This window comes from Caloenas nicobarica, chromosome 19 (genome assembly GCF_036013445.1).
Source record: "Caloenas nicobarica isolate bCalNic1 chromosome 19, bCalNic1.hap1, whole genome shotgun sequence".
NCBI classification, from domain to species: domain Eukaryota; kingdom Metazoa; phylum Chordata; class Aves; order Columbiformes; family Columbidae; genus Caloenas; species Caloenas nicobarica.
The window spans coordinates 1710817-1731146 of NC_088263.1; the positions used below are offsets into that span (position 1 = coordinate 1710817).

Here is a 20330-nt window from a genome sequence, read left to right on the forward strand (position 1 = left end):
TCTCATTCTCCATAAGTTCGCACCACACAAACACACTCAGAGAAGCTGGAACACGAGCAGGGCCTCTGCTGCAGGCACACTCACAAGCAATATGTTCACTTTCCTCCCCAAAGCAGGCAGTGATTTGAAAACAGCAGCGGTGCCAGCTCCAGCACAAGCGAGCCTTGGTGCGGTAACCACAGCTCATTAGCAAACCGTTCCCTCCATCAGGATCTCTCGTTTTCAGCTCTTCTTTGCCTGGGCTGGTGGCTCCAGGACTCCACAGCCCTCCTGTCCTCTTCCAGTACAACACACAACTTCCTTTGCCACCAATTGCATCTGCTGATTTACAAAAGCTTTTCCTCAAGAGTTACACTACTTTTGCACTAATATCTCCCACATACTGGTTTTTTACTTAATTTAGCTTTTCTCCCTTTGAATCAAATTACCATTTCCCTCTGATTATAATTGGGTCGAATAAAATACAAAGTTGAAGGATATCAGATTTGAGGAAAAGAAGAGAGCAGAGCACGACAACAGATGTGGCACGCTCTGGCCTTGCTTTATTTCCCATTCAGCCCAGGAGACACCCTGCTCTCATTAGCAGGTGAAAATAAAGGGGTTTAATATGAAAACAGTGTGGGCAGAAAACATCCATTCTGGGCCTGCTGGAACATGCCAATATCAATGCTAAGCTCTCTCTCTATATGAGGAGCTCTTTCACTCCAAAGACTATAACTTCTTATCTAGGCTAATAATGTTCAATACAATACCTCTCAAATCCCATTTGAAAACTTAAATATTCAATATTTAGGACCTTGATCCACTCCATTAGGTACATAACAGTTTAAAGAATACCACCCTGCTGCCATCACAAAATGTACTAACTGCTTATCTGCTGGTTACACCTGAGCCCCAAGGTGTGAATCCGCTGCCGCGTTCCCACTCCACTAGCTCATTTATGCCGAAAAAGGATCTTCCTACTTCACAACCTACAAAGAGAGGAAGGGTTGTGCAAGGGAAGAGCGACCAGGAGGCCCAAGGGCCTCTTTGGGAGGAGGACACGTAGCATGAGCTGTGCGGCGAGTGGCACCAGCGCCGTACGCAGCTGGACACCTCGTTCGAGCAGATGGAGCTGGCAAGCCCCAGCTAAACACACGCCGGCAAGGCTGCAAGCCTGAAACGCTCTGTGTAAATGTTGTAATGTTTTAAGGGACGAGCCATAATCCACGAACAATAGATCTGGTCACATTCCCGACAAGGCGAATTCCGCCCTCCAGTCAAGATGTGACACCAGGCGGCCAGCGCTCGCTGACATGGAAACGCGGCCTGTTGGCGAAGCGCTGCCCGTGCAACCACAGCTCCCCAGGAGCACAACCCCAGAGCCGCGCGCTGCAGCCGCTCGAAACGTTGCTAATTTCCTCCCAAAGCTGTTGAAAGTCAGACTATGGTGGCGGCCGGGTGAAAAGCAAGAATTCAAAGCCTGGACTCCAGAAATGTCTCTGAGCAGCCAGCGATGGGGCCTGGGCCCAAGAGGAGGTGTCCATTGCTGGGACAGCTTCCCTGCCACAGGCTGGGACAACTTATCTGGCGTAGTAACACATGGAATCCAGCCTCATAAACACAACAAACAGAACAAAACAAGACTTTCTGGCATTGCTAATCCTACTCTCCAAACCAGGGTAAACAGGCGAAGAGGAGCCCAGAGACCCAGCTGCCCCTGCATCAGCCACCAGAAGAATCACCAACTTTCCCAGCATGTTAAAGTCAATCCATTTTTCTAAATGAAACATTAACCACAGTGTGATATCAAGATAGAAGGCGGCTCTTAATTACATGTACAAAGGAGTCCGTAACACTCCAGCTCTACTGCAAGGGCAGCTTGCTGAGAAAAGCAACTCTGATCAAAGCTTCCAGGCCCCTTCTGTAGACCATAAAAAAGAAAATCTAGTGAGCTTACCGTGTCACTGCATACATTGTCCCCAGGTTTTTATGCACAAGACTTAAGAACCTGTAGCCAGAATGCATTTCGCTTGTGGCATTACCTATTTTCTTTTCTGATTTACGTGCCTGGTGAACTTAGAGAGGGAAGATTTGGGAGGTGAAGCACAGAACAAATATGCATATGTAGAAATGGCCATTTTTACAAGGAATGTCCACTCCACGTGACAAGCTTTGTGTTTCTGCACAAAATATTTATATACACACAACATACACAAATAGATGCGTATTTATATATATGGGTACACACATATGTATATGTACCTGACAGTCACAAAGGTCAGAAGACAAAGCTGATCCTTCAGCATTGCCTGTGCTGTGCAATCACCTCCACAGTCGGCAGGTGAGAGCAGCGACGAGGCGTTTTTGTTGTGCAACGGGAAGACTTCAAGCTTCTTGGCAAGCTGCACATACCTCTTACTTTAAAAACAATATCCGCACAAAATGAATGTCCCCAGGTGTTTTGCAACTCCCTTTGCTGATCATGGAGTTCCTGGGATGACACAAACTGGGTCCTGGATGCACCTCCCAGAGGCAAAAACCCCCTACCAGAGGCATTAAATAGCTCATTTACAAATACACTATTCCCGTATTTCCTGCCTCCAATTGCTACCATCATCTCCAGTGGACAAGTTTCCTCTGCTAGCTTCTGCCTGCTCTGAATATATCTAAAGAACCCTTTGAAGTCAAAATATTCTTAGCAATTAGATCTTCTCTATTTCTTTTTGCCTTCCTAATTATCCTTTTAACTGCTTTCTGCTTATTTTAATAGATCTTCCTATCCTCCTCCTTACCAGACTGTTTATACTTTTTAAAAGCCTACTGCTTACTGCTTCTAATACTGTTTACGTCTTCACTTAGCCACCTCAGCTCTGTTGCTGCTTTTTGCCTGATTTCAGAGTTAACCAGGGGAAATTTCCTCTCTGATCTCTACAGCAGTTTGTAAATACCTCCCATTTTTTCTACAATACGTTTCCCTTGTATGTGGGAGAGGGAACGAAGCCTCATCTAGACCATGAAGCACTCCGAGAGAAACTAATATTCTTATATATTGCTTTAGGCACACTTCTCTCCACTGCTTTGCCTATCGCTTTTGCATTAGGAATATTAAGCAGATTATTAATGACTGCGTCCCATGTGTTCCCTAACTACCTTATTCATTATCATTTCTTGCCTGAAAAAGTAAACAAATAGCCTTTTGTGCTCAATGTTACAGGAGATTACCTATGAATTTCATTCGTTATATCTCTACTAGGAGGAAAAAAAGTTGCAAGTACTTTGGTTTCATGCAAGAGCTTATACCGGGGGGTGTGTGTGGTCCAATGTTGTCGGAGGAGGTTTTGGAGCATCCCTTAGGGTTGGGAAGTCAGAGAAATTTAAGGTCGATATGGCAGGAGCGACAGACTATATTAAAGGCAGGCTCGCTCAATATTTTCTCTCTTCCTTATAATCCTTCCCCAACCATCTGCTACTGGACACTGCGAAACAGGAGACCGAAAGAAAGAGACAGAAAGCAAGATCTTTTGTTTAAGCCACAGAATAGCCATTCTTTATAACATAACAGCAATTCTCCCCTGTCTGAGCTCTGCCAGAAAATTCTGAAACACATATTCCACAGATGCAGAGAATGAGCAACGGCATCAAGATATGCAGCATCCAGTTTCCCTTGGTGGTTTGTTCTAATAGCTAATCTCCCATGCTGTTCAAAATTTCCACCTCCTACTCTTAAAAATATTTTTGCATCTTCATTTTGTCATCTGAATGTTTGGATCCAGCTTCCAGGTATTGTTTCTTGCTATGCAGTTTGCTAAAATGAAGGGCTCTGGTACCTGCTTTTTTTTTTTTCCTCTCTTTTTGTTAAACCCATACAAAACTAGCTCCATGAAGATAAAAATCAACAAGCGAGATTTTTTTTCCAGACTCTTCTTGTCAGGGGGAGTTTCCCAAATATGGTGCACATCCCCAGATGTTTGGAACAAATACCAATGAGTATTTCCTTTGACTCCTCAAATCGCTTCACTCTACTTACACAGTCTGTGCCTTTTCCACCTTTTCAACATCTCTTAAAAAAATGAGAGAACTGAAACCAGGGATATGGTATTAAAGAATAAGTGAAAGAGAAGACAGAATAGCTGTTTCCACACACCTCTCTTGTTTTGCACACCCGTGGTTTGCACTACCCCGGTCCCACCGATTCGGTCCTTGCTGATGCCGCAGTTGTCCCTTTCCCACCCCAAAGTCTGGTTTGGCATCGCTGCTTCTTCTCTGGTCTCCCCATCCCTAAAACACTCCAGCTCTCACCTCGGATGCGCAAATCCTACGGTTCACCATATAAAAGTTCATCTGATGGAGACGGGACCCATGGGGCCATCAGCACCGACACTTCTGACCACCTGAGACCCCATTCACCCCCTGTTTCACACCAGCTTGATGCTACCAGGGAGTGTTTTCGTGCGTGACACCAAAACATTTTGCCGGCTTGGTAAATGTCACATCCTCCATCACTCCTTCTAAAGAACAAATTAAATTTTATATTCCTCTCACCTCCTCCCCATACTTCGTGCACTCCTTCACTTTGTCAGTCCTCATCCCCAGGCTGATGTCAGGCTAAGCTGGTACAACAGCATTCGCCCATTTTTCTGGAATATTCTCACGATATCCAAGTTGCACAGGAGGAGAAAAAAAGAGGAAAACCCCCGGGGGTCCCCAGCGAGCAGCACCCACCCGAGCGGCTGGAATGCACTCCCACCCTCAGCTCTGCTCAGCACCCGCGCTGACCCGGGAGCAATTCTGCACAGGGGCTGAACATCATACCTCCTCCTTACAAACAGGGAACAGCAATATTTATTAAACATGTCTAGTTTTTCTGCTTTATTATGCATTTTACCTCTCCTCAGTCGTGATAAGTCTACACAAACCATTATTAGAATTTCTTTTGTTCCTAATACAAATACTTTCTTACTGCTCCTTGCACTGACAGCCACAGATTTTTTTCCCTTGTGTTTTTAACTTCCTTTATCAATTTTCTGCACTTGATAACTTCTAACTCAAGGATAACTGTCATCTCTTCCTTTTATTATTCTCCCTTTTTTTTCTTCTTTTTTTTTTTTTTTTTTTTTTCCCTCTTTTTAATTCTCACCAGCACAGCGCTGCCAAGCTCACACATGAGCTCAGCCTGTTCGTGCAGGAGGGCGGCCAGCGGGAGAGCACAGGGCCCTGTTTTAGAGCAATTTTTAGAGTTTTAGAGCAATTTTAAACCCAGACCAGGCTTCTCATTTCATGGCAGTGCCCATCCCCTTGCTAAAAAGCACCCGTGAATGCCACAGAGGCCAACAAATCCTGAAAAAGTAAACTTCAGGACCCACATGGTGCCTTTTTGTGAAATCCCATGAGGACCCATCTGCAGGTCCAGGCAGGTTAAGAGGGTTGCAAGGTGTGATTTGAAGGAGGGTTTATGTCAAAGGCAATGGAGACCCTACAAGAAAGCCAGACGCCATCAAAACCAAAATGAAAACAGATGCCAGCGTATAAAGGCCTATTTAAACTAAAGCCTGAGAAAATCGAACAAGGGAAGGAACATCCAGTTTATGTGAAGCATTTTCTATTGAGGTCACACATGTACTGTATCACTGAAAAACTTTATACAAATTCAGGTAGGAAACAAAAGACTCAAGGCATTACAGTGCATATCTAAATTACGTAGGAATGACAGAGTTGTGTTGACAGCGGCAAAGTGCAGCCCAATAAATTAAACACGATTATGATGCCAACAGGTAGGTAGCAGAGAACCTTTCTGGACTGGAAGCTCATCCGAGAAAGGCAGCGCAGAGCTACAGCACTGGGGAGTGGAGAAGGATGCTCAAAATGTCAAGGAACACCAGAGAGTCTGCAGGTTTCTGCCAAGGCAGAAAATACAATTTCAATAACAGGAGAATTCAGTTAATCCTACAGAGACTCGCAAATGTGAAAGCAGGTCTCATGCAGAAATTATGCTCTAGATCCTACCTAGGATTTCATCCCACATCACCAGTGCACGTCAGGGAACGCAGCTGCCATAGAATCACAGAACAGTTTGTGTTGAAGGGCCCTCCCCAGCTCCCCCAGGGCCCCCCCTGCCACGAGCAGGGACATCTGCACCAGCTCAGGTTGCTCAGAGCCCCGTCCAGCCTGGCCTGGGATGTCTCCAGGGATGGTTCAGCCACCACCTCTCTGGCCAACCTGGGCCAGGCTCTCACCACCCTCAGGGCCAACAATTTCTTCCTCATGTCCAGCCTGAATCTCCCCTCCTTTAGTTTAAAACCATCACCCTTTGTCCTATCGCAACAGGTCCTGCCCAAAAGTCTGTCCCCATTAAAGTCTGCCTGTGAGTCCTGCTCTGCTCTTCATGGACCATGAGCCTTTGTACAACCAGGAGGAAACCAAGCACTGCCAGGGCTGGAGGAAAAATATTTCTTCCTAGAAAAGGCTGTGGGGCATTGGAACAGGCTGCCCAGGGCAGTGCTGGAGCCACCATCCCTGGAGGGGCTGGACAGATGGAGATGAGGTTCTCAGGGACATGGGGCAGTGCCAGGGTTGGGTTATGGTTGGACTCGATTATCTTAAGGGTCTCCTCCAACCAAAATGATTCTGTGATTCTATGAGGAACAGGCTCTCTGGAGCCCCCCAACCCAGCTCAGCCCTGCTGCCCCTGCACCCTCTGCTGCCAGGCCCAGAGACGGGACTCGAAGAGATTATCACCAAAACCAGCCGTGCTGCAGAGCCCACCAGGCAGCCAAAGCCAAAAGCCTTCAGAACACAAAAACCATACCAAAAAAGTCCATTAGGCTAACACTTAACTAAAGAAAACGATACTTAAATAGGCTAACGAGCTAAAAGGTTTGCAGGTGAGGTGGACAACTTGGAGAAGGTGGTCACCACCTACCAAACGGGGCTTGTTAAACAAATAGACATAGTCTAACAGCTGAGTGAAAAATGCCATTTGATACCCCCAGAAAGAAATAAAAATTACGAGAAAGTAAACTGAAGGAAGCTACACTTAAAGACCTAAAAGGACAATCTAGAAAAAGATTCTGAGAAACACGCTGCTGAAGGAGTAAAACCTAATTTATTAAAAAAAAAGAAGAGAACGAATCAAACACACAAGTACAAGAAGTCTGCCAGATTCTGGTATAAATCAAGCACTGAAGAAAGATAAAACCACATGATAACAATTCAACTTCTTTGCACCAGGGCTCACTTGTGACAGGGCTCCTGGACTCTTCCTTCCTCAGGAATGAGCTGAGCATCTGCTCCAACTGCAGCCTCACCAGGGAAAGATGCAGACCTGCCCAGCAAATTAACAGCCAAAAAAAAATCTACAGGGACAAATAGTATGCGCCCAAAAGTCTGAAAGGCATTAAGCTATTAAAATCACCTGGCTGCCACAAAACCACCGGTATCAACTTCTGTACCTAAAAACCAGCAAGTAATGAACGGGATCCCACCGTTTCAGAAGAGCCACAGATGAGATCAAACAAACTGCGAACTGCAGAGCTTCAATTTTGTAGCAGAAAAATTAGTATAAACCATAATTTAAGGAAAAAAAAATAAAAATCAGTGTTCATACAGATAAAAAGGAAACACCAGGAATCGATACGGCTTCTGTAGAGTCGGAACTCACCAAGCAATGACGACGATTGGCAAGAGTCAATGTGCAAGCAGCAAAGCGTGAGTCAACGGTGAAGCACACCTGGATTTCCAAAAAGCCTTAGACAAGCTTCCCCCACAAAGTTTCTTACAGCAAATACACTCACGATACTTTCATATATACAGGGTAAAGTAAGAAGTCGTCTCATTGATTAACAACTGATTAAAAGATGGAAAATAAAGGGCAGAAAGGGCTTGTTATCACAGTGGGGTCCTGCAGCCATCTGCTCCGTGCGTCAGGTAAGATTTGGGTAAAGGAAAACACTGGGGGAAAAACACCAACATACACAAAACAAAGGTATTTAAATTAGACATGAGCATTCACAAAAGCAATCGAGGAGACACTGAGGGCACTTCTCCAGCAGCGCAAATACGGCGTTCCATGGTCGCCAGCAAGGCAACACCTCATTACAAGTAAAGGAACAGAAAATGTGCTGATGCATAAAGCTGCGTCCGCAGCACTGTGCGTAGTTCTGGTGTGCTCACCGTGAAAGCGATTGCAGAAATAAAACGGGAAGAAAGGAAGCAAAGGAGGGTGACAAGGGCGTCCAGCAAGAGGAACTCCCATGTCTGCGCAGGGTGTCCCCGAGGACGTCTGGTCGCTGCTTCCCACAGCACCAAGATAAACCCCAAAAATAAACCCCATAAGCAAGGGAAAGCAAATATTTTCCGCACTTCTATTTGCCTAAATAAATTGCTGCAATTATCCAAATCATTGCCTCGGCGGTCTGTAACCCCAGAAAACTGAAAATCCACATAATGAGGGGCTGCAGCACGTCCTGGGACAAGCTACGAGGATGCTCAAAGGGTGGGCACAGCACTATGAAGCAGGCCTGACAAAGAAACTGCTCAATGCTACACCTGCCAGAGTGGAAGATCAAGCTATTATTAGTAAATCACCTGTCCTGTACCTGGAGTTACACGGGGAATAGGTACAGCCTTGCTGACAAGGCTGCAGGCTCACAAAAAAAACCCCAGAAAAGAGTTTGCAATCCTGTTTTCTTCTTCGAATTTCTGTAGTCAGTCGCCACTCAACATCTGGTGATGGAGGAATGGGAACCAAAGCTGCCGACAGCTTCAGCATCTCATATAAAAAGGCATCACCCGAAAGGGAGAGGACACAAAACCGTCGAAGGAACATCCGAGAAACCAAGAACCTCAACCTGGGACAGGGCAGGAGCTGGTGCGGAGGGACAGATTTGGAGAAAAATTCCCTCTGGCTTGAAACAGAGACAGCGTAACACGGCAACGCAGAAAGTCAAAGGAAAATACCGGAGGATGGATTCATAGAGGTGTCCAAGAGGGGAAAAATGGTTGCGATCCAACATCTCACCTTCCCCACGCAGAATTATTAATAGTTCTCACACAGAACGTAGTAACAGAGCCAGCGGCTTCACTGGGGGATGCTCTTCAAGTCAGCTTGGGGTCACATTGGAGACCCCTAAACTATCTCCAAAAAGAACAAAACAGGCCCAAATTCTTCGCGTTTACAGCTCATTGTGATGTCTACCCAGAAAATGTAACAAAAATAACTGGGCAAAAAGTTTAAAAGTTATGATGTCCCCAAAAAAAAAAAACCCACCAAAACAGTTTCTGCAGCTTGCTTTTGAAATATTTCCTACTGCTTTTTTGGGTTTGTGGGATCATTAAAATAGCTGAGCTGGGAATGTCATTTACTTGGTTGGTTTTGCTAAGAAAGAGTACCTTCTGGGATGGAACACTGGGGATGTTTGTGTGCATAAAATGGATTTTTGTGAATAAAATGTTTTTGTGAATAAAATGGATTCAACTATTGATATGCAAAATAGACCAAGTGATTATTTATGTAACAAACTATTATAACATGATCAAACTTTAAATATTAAAAAAAAATGAACTTTGGCAGAGAAGAAACTAAGATGTTCTATTCCTGGTGCCAGAGTATTTCTAAATGAAGGCATGTATTAATGGAATATATTCTTTGTATTTGTTGTGTAAGGGCTCTCTTGCCATAGAGAGTGTTAAGGTACAGGGACTGTTTTGGAAACAACATTGGCCTAACACTTGAAAATTACACAAATCCAGAGAAGACCGATAATTTTTTTTGCTATTTTTGGGTGGGAGGAAGGAAGAGGCTTGAAAAATGTAAATATTCTCAAGCCATTTTTCCTCCAGAATGATATTTTGCTCATTATAATAGTCTCTTAACAGAACGAAATCCTTCTGTCCTGCAGAGCCAAAGGGACGGGCTGAAGTACAGGAATTAGGTACCATTTTACTGACTTCACTACTTACGGGGAAAGTGAACCACAAGCCTAAACCCCTGCAGGACTGGGCGCTAAGGGAATTCTTAAGCAGAACAAAAATTAAAGCACTGAAGATTAAAAACAAACAAACAAACAAAAAACCAAAACCACACATCCTATGAGGAAAAGTCAAGACACAAATGGAAAATTCCTTCCTGGCTCCACGGATGCTAATTGTGTACCTTACGCTGGGAGCTGAATATCATAAATGTCTACATATATATTTAATTAGGTTAATTTGTAAAACGTAGACATATGTCTGCTTAAAGTAGACAAGAACATTTCATTTTATACATTTTAAATATCACATAATGAACTACAATCACAAGCACTGTTTTACGCTGGGGTAGGGACGCCAAGGAGTGAAAGGAGAAAAGCACAAATATGTACAAGTCAGACAAACAAACGTCCACAACGTGTGACTGCTATCTCCTCCACGCCATCAGAAACCAAAAGCAAATGGAGAATTCCCAGTGAATCTATTTTTTAGCAACTAAATCAAGTAAGACTAAGGCGTAAAAAAAATATAAAATTTAAATACATGCAGGGTTTCAGGAAAAGGGCCTCTTATTTTTCTTGATTTTTGGGGTGTTTTTGCTCATTTATGAATGGTGCCACTGGTTCCACCGAGGATGCTCCAGGAGACTCCTGCTGCATCCCTCCACCACCAATTCCCAGGAGCAGGAATTGCATCGCCGCCCTCACACCGCATGCGATACGGCTCGGACCCTGTAAACACGCTCCGGATTATTTTGCCTCCACCTAATGCAATTTATTTGGATAGATGTGCATGTCTTCCTTCTTGCCCGGTGTCCTCTCTGGCTGGCGGCAGAGGCCGCCTCTCTGGCAGCGTCCTAACAAACCCCATTAAGGAGAAACGCTAATTCCAACTGCTGTTATCACCAACCAGCCTAATTTATAGGCCTCTAAAATAAAGACAGATAAGAAGGTAAAAATATCCCTCCCTCAGAGTTAATATGTAGTATGCCTTGATGGTATTAACCATAACCTGATAACTGAAGCCACATGCCCCAAAGCAGCCTAAACATGACAGTCAAAATACACCCAGGGACACTCTTCCTGGTGTTCAATTATTAATTCCTTCGCTGGCAAAGTTCATCTCCAGCCCTGCCAGCCCACACCAGTCCCACCCAGTGCCAAGCACCCATCCCAGCAGCCCCAGGGCCACCAAGTGCCATGTCCCGACCTGTCCCCTGGCGCCACTGCCACCACGGTCACCCCGAGGATGCACCTGAGCGTCGAGAACCCGATGCGGGCCCTCGGCAACAGCATCACCCGACTGCAAAGATAAATCCCGCTAATTCCCAAGGGGATTTGCAATCCCCCTCTGCTACCAGCCCGATCCGAAGCCTGCTGTGCCTCCCTACACAGGTTTCAAAAACGCACACAGAAATTCAAAAAGGTGTTTTGTTTCCAGGAAATAATTAACCTGTGTCCTTCCAGCCCTCCATTCCCACCCTTAAAATTACAGATATCACAAATTCCGGTAAAAACTCAGGATTTGCAGCCCACAGACTAAAGCGGATCAGACCTCAAGTGACAGATTTACACCCAGAAAGCAGTAGCTGTTGTTGGCTTTCAACCTCAGGACCCACCAGGGCTGTCTGCACCCTGTTCAGCAGGATCCTCTCAGTTCAGCTTCCAAACTACACCCAACAGTCTGCAGCCTTAATATACAAAAAAAAAAAAAAAAAAAGTCACACAAATCTGCTGAAATAGGCTTTCATTCTTTCTCCCCTTGTGTAGCCAAGTAATTAAAATAGTAATTAAAAAACCCTCACCAAAATATGGACAACTTGATTTCAAGCGTGCACCCCAAAGCCTCCGCAGCGCCCTGAGTCTTGGCCAAGGACCACGACGGTTCAACCCACGTCGCTTCGGGTTTTCCTGCAGATTCCCCTCCCGGCTCTCCCACACCGGCAGAGCTGTTGGCTGCGGTTGCAGAGTTTTGAAAACTGAGGTTTAATACTTCTAAAAATAGGTCTAAAGCAATTAAATACTTGTACTAAAATTGTTCTCAACATACTGGAAGCAGAACCTAAATGACGGGCCTTCAACGCAAGCACACCCAACTTCTGAAAACTCACTTCTGCTGCTATTTTCGGGCAGGAAAGGATACCTGCACCCACGCGGAGTAAAAAATTAACTTTCAAAAGATTCCTTGCTGCCTGAGTGTATCTAGTAAAATGAAATCATAACAAGTATTAAAACCTGAAGACCTTGGAGACATGGCGGTGCCATTGGGGCATGAGCACCAGGACATGACCGCGTTTGGCCCATTGCAGCTCAGTTCACTGTCGATGGAGAGATCTGACAAACACGGCTGTTCTCACTTCTATCAGTTGCCGAGCTACTGAACCTCTGTACAGAGGACACCGATGGCTCCCTGAGCTCCTGCGTTACCCGACCCCAGCGCTGCTGAGCCCCTCGCCGGTTCAGAACCACCAGCCCACGCAGCATCCCAGACCCACCAGAGATCTGCACATCTCCATCGCGGAGCCTCTCGGACATGTCCAGACACATAAACACGTACACACTGATCCCTCCTGTGCACAGTGACTCCTCAACAGCTGCGGCAGCCGCAGCCTCTGCTACACGCGCCAATGTTCATATTTCCCTGTGTCAGCCCATTATTAGCACAGGTAAAATCTCCAGTCACCACTTCTCCACTTCCAGGCCTATTTTTCACATTATACCAGCCAGATATAGATGTGAAACAAACTGAAGTACTATAAATTACAAGCAAGGCCTTGCCTATATAATTAACTCCTCGCAGCCTTACACCAGGTAAACCGTTCCAAGCGCACCCTGAAGTTGCCTCGGCAATACAGGTGAGAGAAATGCAGACAGGAGACTCCCAAGAAGAGGCACTCTAGCAGAGGAGTTGGTACGGTGACACCGGTCCCACCACCAAACACCATCACTCATGGCCACCCCAGGCCCTTCACACGGGGACAGCCACGGGGGTGTGCGCAGCGCCCCATCCGCCAGCCCTGCCAGGCTGACCCAGAGCTCTGCAATTTCACCCCAAACGGGCCACGTGGCCTCCAGCTTCTCCAGAGGCAGCACGACTCCATCAACCCCAAGTCTCATCCCCTGACACTCTGCCCTGACCTTGTCCAAGAGTCACTGGGGACTGGATCCACACCCGTGGGGGCACAAGCCCGGGAGTTCAGCTGGTTCGGCCTCCTCGGTGGGGGCACAATGTGCCCTGTGCCCCCACACGCAGCCGCCTCACGCAGCACCCCAGCCGGAGCAGAAGCTGCCAGCGTGCTGGCACCAGCGCTCGCGGCCCGGTCGGCGAACCTGAGCTAACTGCCACTCAGCTGCCAAAAAACCTAAAAAATGTAGAGCACAAGAATTCTCCTACATGGGGACAGAGGTGGTTTAAGTAGGGGTACAGAGTCTGAACTGCTAACATCACTTCTGCAGTAACTCACACTCTCAGTGCTCTATCCTTCCCCAAATATGGCTCTCCAAACAAGAAACTTCTTCGCAGTTGCACTTTCAAACAGTATGGAGGAGGATTTTCTCTGCTTAACCTCTTTTTTCTGCCAGGTCTCGCACTGCTCACCTGGGGAGCAACACAGACTCAAATAAGTAAAACCCAAGTAACTCAGAAAAGCCATCGCGCAGCTTGCCCGGAACCTCCACCTGCATTTACACACTGAGTACTGTCGGTGGATGAAACTCGCGTTACAAGACATCACCATCACCCATCATTTTGGTACCTGACCAGCACACGCACACTTCGGAGGCCAGCAAAGCAATTTCTCCATGGGAAGAGCCCAGACTGCTGACCCCGGCCCGAAGGGACGACCAACGCTCACGCTCAACTCCACACACCACTGCAGTCCCACCAACAGCAAGGAGAACGCTCAACGGGGGACAACGAGCAGGATCCGGGACTACAGAAGTCAGATTCGAGATCTAAATATCCAACATCAACCAAGGGAAAGCAACCCTACCTTTATAAACACCCTATCCAAGGAGGGGGACATGGCAGCTTTGATGTCTCCAGCACACATGTGTCTCGGGAAGCAACCTGCTCCACAGAAAGGGCATCTCCTCCATCCCTTCCCTTCTTCTGAAGAAGACACAAGTGTGTAGCAACGACCCGTCCCAGGACTTGCCAGAACGTGCAGCAGCTACAGGTGCATCTCAGCTTCCCCAGGAGCCGGCGGGGACCGGAGGCACCAGGCGCTGCTCCAGCCTGAGCCGACCGCGCCGCCGCGGCCACCGGCTTTGTGGAGAGCCAGCTGCCGCCGAAGTCACCCAGCAGCTCAATCCCCTGCTTGTTATTTATGATCGTCAAATTTTTGATTATGTCCCCAAATGAAAAGCCTTCTCTATTTATATTTTGTATATTATATATTATGTATATTAACTTATTTCCACTCCCTTTCTGCTACAACTTCACCCCACTCTCACCAGAGCTAACCGGGGTAACCACGTCCTGTGCCTCTCCCACGCAGGGCACGTGCCCAAGCCCTTCACCGCACACCACGTGCCACCTCCCTCCCTGCTCCCTCTTCCCACTCCTGGTGCCGTGGCTTAAAAATTCAGCTCTCGCACAACAGCCGCTGTGACAAGTTACACCACAGCCATGCACCACTGATGAAAGACACATCGTAAATGGTTATTTTTCACATACTATCCATGGTAAACAGCATCATTCATTTCTATTCCCTTGCTCCAGACAAATCAATGATTGTTAATGCAAAGTCAACACGTCCAGATGTAGTTTGCATACTAGTTAACCACTAAATTGGCGTCACATAGTACAAAATAATCAAGAGACATTCAAGGAACCAAACAAAAGCAAAAAGGAGGCAGATGACTAGCAATTAATCCATAAAAGACGGCTAAAAATTAGAAACTTCTTCCCCAGAAAACACAGTATGGCCAAACTGAATCCGTAAACGTGAAATTCTAAATATACGTAGTGCTAGATGCTCATAAATTTAGAAATTAGAGGAAACAAATATCTCCCAACCGAAAAACAACCGCAGCCTCCAGTTGCACTCGCAGTCCCCTTCTGCTCCCCGCTTGGCCCGTTACGTGCAAACAAATCCTGCCAACGGCACCTCTGACCAGAGTCCTCTCCATGGGCAGCTCCCAGGACCGCGGGACTCCCCCTGCCCGCCTCACAGCCCCCGGCACGACGAGCACGCCAATAATTGCTCCTGTGGATCTGAGCGTGAACTGGGCAACACCAGCAGGTCACGGCGGGATCCAGCGAACCCTTCGGCGGGTGCAACACGCTTCACGAACGCACAGAGTCCCACCAAACCCCCCGGCTTGGGCGGCCACGCGCTCCCCTACACGAATAAACCCGCACCGTGGAGTTCCCAAAATGAGAGGGACGCCCGGGGGCAGCGTCCAAAGAATGGGGCACAAATCCTGAATCCGCATCAGCGCCAGCCTTACAGCAGGTTTCAACCCAAAAGAAAAAAAAAATTAATCTCATTTTTAGAACGCCAGTTTCACGACCGCACTTGCATCATTGCAAACTCGATTGTGCATCACGGGGGCCACGCGACTGCGCCCGTGAACTGAACTACTCACAGCGTTGCATCACGGCAGTGGTATATATTTAAATTATTCTGGAGTTAAGCAAATAGTGTCGTAAGGTTTTATATGGCACTTGCGTAAACATTATCTACTACTTTAATAACATTATGTCTATTTTCATCCTCAATGAGGATGAGGTACTCGAAATTTTTCTTTTTCAAAAAATGCATCTCAGTCCTATCACAAGGAATCTATTGGTATCGCTCCGTCAGGCTCCCTCCCTCCCCCTCCCCCTTCCAGGCTGCCAAAGAGCAATTTTTAAAACGATAAATATTGATCAACTTTCCCATAAATAAATAAATAAATAAATAAATAAATAAATAAATGTATACCCCTGAAAACAGACTGCGATGAAAAAAATTACAAAAAAATACATTTTCAAGCAGGAGGAGGTTTCCCCTCGAAGGACACGGGCGCGCAGGAAGGTTAGATTCAGAAAACCCATTATAACCTCGAGCGTGGCTTTTCCTCGCCGGCGGAACGGATAATGGAAGCCGTTGTTTAAAAGAAACTGATATACACAGAGTTAAAGATTGTAAAGGTTGCGGTACGCACACCTACGGCATGACAGCATCCCCACAACTCGCAGCCGAGCACCACGGCATCGCATTCTCATCTCTGCAGAGACGTGCAACATGCAAACCCATTTCTGGTATCGACAGAAAATTCACTTATTCCCACAACAGCTGAGAACAGGTTAAACCAGATAGAAACGTGGGCCTTTCAAGTTTCAATTCCTGTTTTTTTAGGAAAGCACGATAAACTTTAAAGATATCACTGTGAGCCGAAATTGAATATATGGCATTATTTGTAATTAAAATGCGGCACCCGTCAGAGTGTCCCCCCCACCCACGGCCACGGTGTCGCTCCCCAGGTCTCAGGGTGAGGGCGTGGGGTGGGGAGAGAAAAAGCAGCATCACAAGATCTCTGTTTGGAAAAAAATGTATGAAACCATAAAAAAAAAAAAAAAAATTACAGCTGAACGGTTTCTTTGGGTATAATCACAGAGTAAGTGAAAGTTACGGGGTGCAGCTCAAGGATGGGGATTCTTGGAGTATAAGAATATGGAAAAGCCACCACGTTAAAGCTTCCCGGATAAAACCACGAATAAAATATTCTCCAGGACTGTTTAATCCAATTTAGAGCATTGTGTGTAATTTTTTACCCATATGTGCCACCCTGCTCTAACTGCACCACTGCTGCTCCGTCACCGTGGTACTTGCTTCATTATTCACTAAAAAAAGAGATTCAGGAAGAGGGTGGGTCCTTTGGGGGGGCGGGAGGGGGGGGAAATAAACGCAAAAATAAAAATATGAAGTTGACATTTCAGAGTTATTTGCTTCTCCACCCAGGAGTTATCCTGCTTTGCAAATTTTTTCCATCACCCCCTCCCTCTTCGATCAACCCAAAATGTGAAACAAATTCAAGGAGGGGGAGAAAGTGAAGAACAGCCCCCAAATCCTGAATTCACCAACCACTCCTGCCTAATTTCCAGCAAATATCAAGTTACGTTGAAATAAAAATGAAAACAGAAAAAAAAAAAAAAAACACAAACAAACAAACAAAAAACCCCACAACTTTTCAGGGGTTTGAGATTCAGATTTAAAAATTCATTCCGGATTGAATTTTTTTTTTTTTTTTAAGCGCCTGGATTTCGGCATTTGCCTATGGGTGCCTGGCAGCTCCAGAAACTCACTTCTGAGTTCAAAATTTAAAAATGCCTTTTTCAAAAAGGAAAAAAAAAAGAAAAAAAAAAAACCACCCACAACTGCTGCAGCTGTGGAGCCAGCCATCTTGCTATTTTGTCCCCATTTTAGAGAGGAGACTGTGTCAAGGTTGGTAAAACTCAATGTTGACCTAATCTTCCCCTTCCTCTCCCTCCCCCAGTTTTGGGTGGAAAGGCCATGTCTCTCTCCTATATTGCTTTTTTTTTTTCTTGAAACAATGCATGTTTCAGTGCTCTTTTGTTATTTATTTTTAAAAAGATCAATACCAAGACCCCAGGATTCAAGGGCAACCCTAAAATAATAAACCAGTGTGTGCACAGTCCCGAACTCACAGGCACCCCGTAACAGCAAAATAATAGGAACACAGCAGCATTTAAGAAAAGAAACACGAACCTGAAAAAATTATGAAAAAAAGATTTTAAATTCAACTCCAGGAAGGCTTTATAGTAAGAGTCAAGGAGAAAAAGGATTTTGAAATTGTGAAAATATCATGGCTGAGCCCTTTAAAGGCACTTAAGTTTTATTGGTTTAAAAAGAAAATCAAAATCACTGAATCTGCAATTATTTTTTCACAATATTGTTAATTATGCATATTTATAATATCATGGCGGACCTTATAATAAACCTGTGTAAATACTAGATTTCTATGATCCACAGTATCTGGAGTTGTTACAGTGTGTGTGTTTAAAAAAAAGAAGAAAAAAAAACCTAAAAACCCTTCTATGGAAATTTTTTCTTTACAAAAGAAGTAGGAAATCAAATGCTGGAAACTGTATTTTAATTATGCCAGAAGAAACCACCAGAAAAGCCAAGAAATTCAGAATTAAAACTGACATTTGACTCTTAATTTTGCTTGTCCTCGTGTTTTCCTGGACTGTGTTTAGAACCTCATTGTTTAAGAGCAGTTTTGCATGAAATCCAAAATCAAAAAAAAAAAAAAAAAAATTTGGGTGTGTCCACAGCAAATTTTCTATGCTCTAATTTTCCTGCAAAAATCCTCATTTGAAACAAATAACTTTAAGCACTGCAGCAAAAAAAAAAAAAAAAAATCTATTTGGCACAGCGTGCTGCACAAGTTCAAAATTACAATGAAGTACAATTCATAATTGCTCCGAAACAGCAATTCTCCCACTTTCCCAAACTAATCATTTCACTGCAGCTCATCCTGGGGTGCCCCTCTCAAACTTGAATTACTTTCATTTCCAAGTACTCTGCTGCTCCCAGGCTCCGTTTTCCTCCAGAAAAAGGGATGGTGGGGGGAAAACCTGAATTCATTCAAATTCCAGCTTAATTTTCATTTACATATGAGCTGGGCTTTGCCTCCAAAGGCACAAAAATGAAATTTGCGGGGCGAGCCGGGAGCACCCGGGGACTGCGGCGGGGGGACCCCGACCCCGAGCCGCCCCCCCGGCCCCAACTTTCTCGAAAAATAAAAAATAGCAGAATATTTCCTCTTTTTTTTTTTTTTTTTCAATTTTAATTTCTTTTTTTTTTTTATTTACGAAATAGTCTCCTCTAGGTGGCGTCGTTTTAATGGAAAAAAAAAAAAAAAAAGCTACCGTTCAAGAGGAAAATTAGAGAAGAAGAGGAGGAAAAAAAAAAGGGGGGGGGGAAGAAAAAGCCCCGAGAAGGGGAGTGGGGGAGCGGCGAGAGGGAACCGGCGGGCCCGGAGCGCGGCGCCGGGCGGGCCGGGCCGGGGGCGGGCGGGCCGGGGTGCGGGCTCCGGGCCGGGCCGCGGCCGGCGGCTCGTCCCCGCCGACATGGCTGCTGGGCGCCGCTTTGTTTTCCGCCCCGGTGCGAGGGGGGCGGCGGGGCCGGTGCGGGCCGCGGCCGCTCCGGGGAGCCGCGTCTCGGCGGCGCCCCCCGCGCACTGCGCCAAAGCGCCGCCGGCCGGGGCTCCGCGACGGGGCGGCTGCGGCTGCCGCCCTCCCTCCTTCCTTTCCCTTCCCTTCCCTTCCTCCCCGCTCCCTCCGCCTCCCCCCCGGGGGACACGCCGCGCCGGCCGCCGCGTTACCTGCGCTCCCGTCGCCGCCGCCGGAGCGGAGCCGTCCGGCTGGTTCATGAGGCTGGGGCGGGAGGCAGGCGAGCCCCGCGCCGCCGGGGCCTGCGATCCGCCGCGCACAATGCCGGCGCCGCCGCCGTTGCCTCCTTTCCGCCCTCCCAGGAGCGGCGAGTGGGGGCGATGCCCCCGCTGCGCGGGTGGGCGGCTCGCCGGGCTGCTGCAGCCCCCCTTCCCCCCGGGGGCATGGGCCGGGGCGGCCGCCGCGGGCACGGGCGCTGCCGCTAGCGGCGCGGCGCGCAGGGCTGGGCGGGCGCCTCCCGCTGCCGAGCCCGCGCCGCCATCACGAGCCGCTCTGGGGGCAGCTCCAGCCGCAGCGCGCTCGCAGCCAGCGGCGGCGGGAGAAAGGGGCTGAGTCTGGCCCAGCGCGGGAGCCGCGCCGCGCCGCCGGCCGGCCCCGCGCTGCCCTCCGCCCCCGCGCGGCCCCGGCCCGGCCCGGCCCCGCGCCGGCCACCGCCGCGCCGCGGCCGCCCAGCCCGGCCGCCGCCGCCCGGCGGGCGCGGGGCCGCTCCGCGCCGTGGGGCCGCCGCCGCGGCGCCCCCCGTGGGGTGGCCCCGCGCGGGAGACGTCGGAGGGGGGTGCGGACCCCGGCCCGCGCCCCGCGGCGGCCTCGGCCCGCAGCCGGCCCGCGAGCAGCCCGGGCAGGGCTGCGGGGTCGGGGCCGCGGCTCGCCAGCGCGTCCCCGGCCCGGCGGCGGGGCGGCCTTCGCGCCGGGGGAAAGCCCGGCGGGCTGGGGCCGGGGTGAGAGCACGGGGGCCGGCGCGGCACCGCCGGGGGCCCCCCCGGCTGCTCGGCAAGGGCCGGTCGCGCCTCATGACCGTCGAGCGGCACCAGCGGGCACGGGGCCTGCGGAGGGCCCTGGGGCGAAGCGGGACCCGAGGGGAAATAGGGAGCGAGGGGACGGACGGCGCCGGCCGGAGGCTCTGGGCACATCGGCGCTGCCCGCGCTCCCCTGCCCCCGCAGCACGCCCGTCGATCGAAGCGCCGTCTGTGCGCTCA

The 20330-nt window shown here is 48.0% G+C and overlaps 1 protein-coding gene across 10 annotated transcripts in view; it reads right to left on the reverse strand.

Annotated features, from left to right (window-relative positions):
- Positions 1-19427, reverse strand: part of ZNF618 (zinc finger protein 618) — a 173579-nt gene extending 154152 nt beyond the window's left edge. For all 10 annotated transcript variants that reach the window (XM_065648310.1, XM_065648309.1, XM_065648308.1 and 7 more), the window contains exon 1: positions 19287-19427. In XM_065648310.1, coding sequence (XP_065504382.1) covers positions 19287-19334 — 48 coding nt within the window. In that variant the 5' untranslated portion in view covers positions 19335-19427. The remainder of the gene's footprint in view (positions 1-19286) is intronic.
- Between the last annotated feature and the right edge of the window lie 903 nt (positions 19428-20330).